At 32.9% G+C, this 7,163-nt stretch overlaps 1 protein-coding gene across 1 annotated transcript; it reads left to right on the top strand.

Annotated features, from left to right (window-relative positions):
- Positions 1-1,004: 1,004 nt before the first annotated feature.
- On the top strand, positions 1,005-7,012 carry LOC133790457 (ABC transporter G family member 15-like). Its single transcript, XM_062228104.1, has 9 exons — positions 1,005-1,424; positions 3,762-3,841; positions 3,949-4,410; positions 4,497-4,619; positions 4,705-4,836; positions 4,926-5,210; positions 5,305-5,577; positions 5,682-5,789; positions 6,384-7,012. Exons 1-9 carry the CDS (start codon positions 1,151-1,153, stop codon positions 6,735-6,737), a joined length of 2,091 nt encoding a protein of 696 aa, XP_062084088.1. The 5' UTR covers positions 1,005-1,150; the 3' UTR covers positions 6,738-7,012.
- The last annotated feature ends 151 nt before the right edge of the window (positions 7,013-7,163 follow it).

The following is a 7,163-nucleotide window of genomic DNA, read 5'->3' as shown; positions in this document are numbered from 1 at the left end:
AAATTAATTTATAAATGGTATAAACCGAGTAAATATTATCAAAAACAGCATTGATAAGGGGTCATGCTAGATTAGTAGTGTCCAACACACAAACAAAGCCTTTATAATATTAGTATATAACAAAAAATGTTTTAACATCTTATAGCTACGGATACACATTTTTTTCATGGGGTCGGGTCCTGAGGAGACCCGCTCCTAATGGGGAACGAGGCAGGGACATGGATAATTTTTAATCCTCAAATTTTAAATGGGGTGGGGACGAGAATAGCACTCCCTACCCCGTTTAAATTTTTATATATTTTTATAATATTTTATATTTATTTTATATCTTATTTTTGTGAGTTATTATAGTATAGTAGTATTTTTTTTAATATTTTAGATAATAAATATTATAAAATATTTTAATTTATAAATAATTTATGATTTTATTTTAAAATTTATTTTTTAAATAAATAGTTTCTGTATATTCCCCATTCCAATATAGAATTTCCCACCTGCCTCCGAGAGAGAATAAACGGGAATTAAAAATATAAATAGAGAGAGGGACAGATAACACTCTCCGCCAATTTCCCATGTGCATCAGTACTTATAGCATTAGTCGCATAATAAGGAATGAAGATATTATTTTGTTAATTAATTGAGTTAAATCAGATGTTCATGTAATGATGGAAGAGTCAAATACGGTTACTGGTTAGAAGGAAGGAAGATAATGAAAAAGAGGTGAAATTAAAGCTACAAAATATAGTGAAGGAAAGAGACAGAGTCATTTATGGTATTGATGAGAGTTGGGGACATTGCATTTATTGGGCCACATCCACCACCTTCAAATTCAATCTTCATCACAATCTCAAATTAAAGAAAGAAAAGCCTATGACCAATTAAAATTTAATTTTCTTTCTCAATAGCATTTATAGTTAGTTGTTTGGTGTTCGTTATTCGTCCAAATTACCGTTTTGCCCCTCTTCTTTTCTTTCTATTTCTATTTCTACCTCACCTTTTCATTTTTTTTTTCAGAGCTCTAGAAGACAGACCTCACCCAACCCAACTCCTCATTTTAAAAAATAATAATAATAATAATAAACCCAAGATATTTATATTATTATTACTATTATTATTATTATTGTTGTTGTTTTTATAGTAAGAAGAATTGATGGAGATAGAAGCGGCGGCGAGTGGGACTCACGGCGGTGGTGCTGGCTCTAGTGATAGAGATTTGGACGGAGAAGGTGGTGGTGGTGGTGGTGGGAGGCAGAGAGGAACTTACTTGGTTTGGGAAGATCTCAACGTTGTTTTGCCGAACTTTAGTGATGGGCCGACTAAAAGGCTTCTCAACGGGCTCAAGGGATATGCTGAGCCCGGTAGAATTACGGCCATCATGGGCCCATCCGGCTCTGGAAAATCCACTCTTCTTGATACTCTAGCAGGTTTCTCTCTCTCTCTTGTGTAGTTTTTAGTACTGTTTTAGGTTATTTTATTTGGAGAAAAACTATGTAGTTTCTCTTTTTGATTATGGTTTGTTTGCTTTTAGTTAAAAAGTTTTTGTGAGTACTTTTGGTAGTTTTTGGATCCAGTAAAGATTTTGAATAATTTTTAATTGTTTACTTTTTTGGGATAAGTCCAAGTATTCACTTTTCTTCTTGGTAATGGTTAGATCAATTAGTCTTTTTTAATTTTATAGTGAATTAAGATATTTTTGTTCAACAACAACAAAAACAACTTGTTAGTTTCTAATTTTTGTGATTTTATTAGACACTATGTAGATTTTTTTTTCTGGGTATCATTTTTCTTTTTGGCATATTAAATAGACAACAAGAAACTAAATAAGGTGGCAAAGTTGTTGGGTTTGGTTGTTAGAAATTGAATAAATTTGAGGAAGGAAGGTTTCATGGAAGGAAAAGATTAGTGGTCCCTACTCACTCATCTTTCCCTGTCATATAAATTTAATGCATAATTATGGGTATACTGTTCATCACTATAATTTGGATTCAATTAGTCATCAATTTTCACATTAATAAACAAATTGATCCCATCTATTATATCATTTGGTTGTAAAAAATGTGAAGACTAAAATTAATTTAATTATTAAATGTCACATTTTGTAAAGTTTAATAATAAAAATAATAACAATACACTTATTATTGATTTAGACATATTTACTTCATCAACATCTCATCTAATCCAATCTATTATTTTGATGGAAAAAAATCTACACAGCCAGCAAGTGACTTGGGTTACTTCTTTGGTCTAAAATTGAAGATTGAACTTTAATCTAGTAATTTTGTGGTCCATAAATTTAATTTTTCTTATTAAAAAAAAGAAATTTTTACATAAAATACTTAATTTTGCTAAAAAATTATATTTTTACGGTCATATATATATATTTTTTTTCAATTTTATAATTTTGAAGAAATTTTTACATTTTTATGGTTTTGAATTTTTTTTTTGTGTTTTTTTAAAGTTGATTTTAGATTTTTTTTTTTTTTGATGTTTAGTTGTTTTTATATATATATTTTTTTTTTTAAGTTTATTTCGAGGTGATACATTGAGTTGTTTTTCTTAACACCGTATTTTTTAAAACTTGAGTACATATTTTGTTTTTTTTAAATTAAGCACTGTAAAAAAAATTTAAAAAAAATTAAAAAACAGTGTATTTAATAAATAACCCAAAAAAAATTGAAAGGTTGTTAGGGAATTAGATGTCACAACCCATTTGGTGGATTTCTTTAATGCAATGAAACAAAACAAATCGGGATAAACTTGAAGTGTTTATAATTTGAAATGGCACCAACAATCCAATGATCAAATTATGGTACATTTTGTCAATGTGTATGAAACCACTTTCACATTTGAATTAAAAAAAATAATGTTAAAAGGGTATGTAAGAAAGGAGATAGGAGATAGTTCTATCACTTTTTGGTAGGAAATAGAGGCCTAAAACACAGCACAAAGAACTAACGAGTACAAAGAACACAGTCAAATCCAGTAGTCAAAAGTCTATGATTACAAATCAACCCTTCTCTCAAGTAAATACAATAAAATATAGAAAGCATTTTTCACATCTCTCAACGTTTTCTATACATTAAAAAGTATTATGCTACTTCTAAAATACATAAAACAAGTATTTATATGTGATAGTCATTATACCATGATTCGTAGGGAGAAAGACCAGGTAAAGCTTTGCAATCCTACATTGCCTGGAGAAGGTTAAGTATGATGATTCTAAGACTGTATAGGTATGAGACTACACAGTTGAAGATGACTTAAATGGATTGATGGATACTACCTATGTCAACAAGATGCATCTTCTTTTCGGTAGCTCATTACTTGAGAACTCCAAAGTTAAGCGTGCTGACCTGGAGTAGTCTCATGATGGGTGACCTCCTAGGAAGTTTTCCCAGGAAGCGTGCGAGTAAGGACAAAGCACGTTGGAAAGACTTGTGTTGGTTTGCAGGGTCGGTCGTCATCTAGGAAGCAGCCATAGTAACGTGGGACGTTACATTACAGATGTCTCCTTAGCCAATAATAGGATTGAATGACTAAACTGAACCTGCTGATCTGGATAACATCATTCGACCACTGCATGTGGACTAATATCCAGCAAACGTGAACTTGAGATATCAAATTGTTGTATCAATAGGAAGCTAGAACTAACTAAAATGTGAATTAACTTTGTCCCTTAGCTCATAAAAATGTAATTGATCCAACCAAAGTGTTTTGACATATGAAATGATTTTTATACATTTTTCATTTTTGGGGTACAGGAAGACTGTCAAGAAATGTGGTCATGACCGGAAGTATTCTATTCAATGGAAGCAAGAAAAGACTCGACTATGGTGCTATTGTAAGTATAGACTCAACTAATTCATTTTATCAAATGTTATTTTGATTACTTGATACACCAAATTTGAGTTTTTTTTCTTTCAATTTTTTATATGAACATTTTATTAGGCTTATGTGACACAAGAGGATGTATTGCTGGGAACACTAACTGTTAGAGAAACCATATCGTATTCAGCTCATTTAAGGCTTCCAACTTCAATGAGCAAAGAAGAAGTAGATAGCATTGTGGAGGACACCATCGCAGAAATGGGGCTCTATGACTGTGCTGATAGGCTTATTGGAAATTGGCACTTGAGAGGCATCAGTGGTGGTGAGAAGAAGAGATTAAGCATTGCTCTCGAGATTCTCACACGCCCTTCTCTTCTCTTCCTTGATGAACCCACCAGTGGTCTTGACAGTGCTTCTGCTTTCTTTGTTGTTCAAACACTTAGAAACGTTGCCCGCGATGGAAGAACCGTCATCTCATCCATTCACCAGCCTAGTAGTGAAGTTTTTGCTCTCTTTGATGATCTCTTCTTGTTGTCAAGTGGTGAGACTGTTTATTTTGGAGAAGCAAAGAAAGCTGTAGAGGTAATAATAAGAGAAGATAATTAGTTATGTGAAAATCATGGTTACTTGTGACTGAAGTTATCTATCTGTTTCTTGTGATGTTGTAGTTCTTTGATGAATCTGGTGTTCCATGTCCAAGCAGAAGGAACCCTTCTGATCACTTCTTGCGCTGTGTAAATAAAGACTTCGACAAAGTTACTGCCACACTTAAAGGATCGTTAAAATTAAAAGTACGAGTCTTCTTTCAACTGATTTCTTTTGTTTGTTGTTGTTGTTCCACTTCACTTGTTTTGACAATTGACATTGTTGTAATAGGATGTCTCAAGATCAGACCCTCTCATGAGTGTGGCAACAGCAGAAATTAGAGCTTCGCTTGTTGAGAAATATAGGTACTCAAAGTATGCAGCAAAAGCCAGAGCCAGAATTCAAGAACTATCTACCATTGGAGTAAGCAATCTGCTCCATAACACAACATTAAACACATATATTAGTAGTTTTCACAAACTTGGTATTTAAAGTACTTGTGTATTTTGCAGGAGGACCTTGCAGTTGAAACGAAAACTGGAAGTCAAGCAAGTTGGTGGACTCAGCTTTTGACATTGATTCGAAGATCATCCTTGAACATGTCTAGAGATGTTGGTTATTACTGGTTGAGGATCATTATCTATATAGTTGTATCTATATGTGTTGGTACCATCTATTATGATGTGGGCAATAGCTACACCGCCATTTATGCTCGCTCAGCTTGTACCGCCTTTATAACAGGCTTCATGACATTTATGTCTATTGGAGGCTTCCCATCTTTTGTTGAAGAAATGAAGGTAAAATGTTAAGAAGCACAAACATACATTGATAGATATTGTGAAACATAATCCATGATTTTCATACTTCGGTCTTTTTTCTTCTTGAACACAGGTCTTCTATAAAGAAAGGCTTAATGGGTATTATGGTGTTTCAGTGTTCATCTTATCCAACTACATCTCTTCATTCCCATTTTTGGTTGCTATTACTCTTGTTACTGGAACTATTACTTTCTACACTGTGAAGTTCAGACCAGAATTTTCTCATTATGTATTCTTCTGTCTCAACATTTTCACCTCCATCTCTGTCATAGAGAGCCTCATGATGGTTGTAGCTGCACTAGTCCCCAATTTTCTCATGGGAATTATAGTTGGAGCCGGCATTATGGTAAGAAAAACTTTCACTTCTCATACTCCTAAATGCTTCTTCTTCTTGTTATTTGCACCTTTCATTCTAATCAAGATTGATTTTTTTTTTCTCTTAAAATGAAGGGTATTCTAATGATGACATCTGGATTCTTCCGCCTGCTCTCTGATCTTCCCAAGATTTTTTGGCGCTACCCGGTATCATTCCTCAGCTATGGCTCATGGGGAATTCAGGTATGAAAAAACTAGAAACATGGTCACTACAAGTGAAATGTCATGTATTATAGATTAGAGTTTAGTTGTTTGGCAAAATTCACATAATTTTTGGGGGGAAATTTACAAAATACACTTAATTTTGCTAATAATTACATTTTTACGTACTAACAAAGTTTTTTTTTTATTTTTCAATTTTATGTTTTTAAGGAATTTTTTTACATTTTTACATTTTTACGGTTTTGCCTGTTTTTTGTTTTTTGTTTTTTGTGTTGTTTTTTTAGTTATTTTTATGTCGTTTTTCAATTGTTTAGGTTTATGTATTGTTGTTTTCATGTTGCTGTTGTTTTAGTTGTTTAGATTTATGTATAGTTTTCATGTTGTGTTTTAGTTGTTTATGTATAGTTGTTATGTTGATGTCTAATTGGTATTTAGTTGTTTTTATATATATTTTGATTTTTTTTTAAAACGTGTTAGTATGTAATGAATGAACTTCTAATTGTTGTACGATTGTTATTTTTTAGTAGTTTTTTAATGTGTTAGTATGCAGTGAGATGTTGTCTGGTTATTGTCCAATTGCTGAAAAATGTGGTTGTTGTTGTTGTTGTTACTCAGGGTGGCATCAAGAACGACTTGCTTGGGCTTGAATTCGAACCTCTATTTCCAGGGCCAAAATTGACAGGAGACTACGTCATCACAAAGATGTATGGTATTTCAATAGATCATTCCAAGTGGTGGGACTTAGTTGCTATTGTGGCCATCCTCATACTTTACCGCAGCCTATTCTTCTTCATTCTCAAGTTCAAGGAAAGAGCCTCACCAGTGTTTCAATCACTTTATGCCAAAAGAGCTCTACACCATCTTGACAAAAGGCCTTCCTTCAGGAAAATTCCATCTATCCCTTCCAAACGCCACAACCCTCTCTACTCACTGTCCTCTCAAGAGGGTCTTAGCTCTCCACTCCCTTAAGAATACATTCTTCAACATATTGATGATATTATAAGCTGAGCTGCAGTACAAGCCACTACCACTGAAATAAACCAGATTCTGTTTGCAGTTTTGAGTAGTTAGTCACTTTCGTCACATTCTTACCAAAAAAAAATCAGTGTGTTTATGTTCTATACATGAATTGTTGTCTATTTTTTAAACTATATTTACTGTCACACTTGGGAATTTTCCCATCTACTTGTATAGCTCAAATATACATTACTTATTATATGCCAAGTCCATCTCATTGTCAACCATCTGAGGTGTGTCATTCAGGTATATCTGTGTGTGTGTAGAAATTCAGAGAATATGCTTCTGAGAAAGAAAAAAAACTAGAAAGCAAACAATATCAATAAATTCCCATTTGACAAAAGCAACTTCTTTACCTTTGGTACCTACACTAATGAG

This window comes from Humulus lupulus, chromosome 7, assembly GCF_963169125.1.
Source record: "Humulus lupulus chromosome 7, drHumLupu1.1, whole genome shotgun sequence".
Classification (NCBI taxonomy): Eukaryota; Viridiplantae; Streptophyta; class Magnoliopsida; order Rosales; family Cannabaceae; genus Humulus; species Humulus lupulus.
Note: the sequence above shows the minus strand (reverse complement) of the source record. Positions and strands in the feature narration are given on the sequence as shown.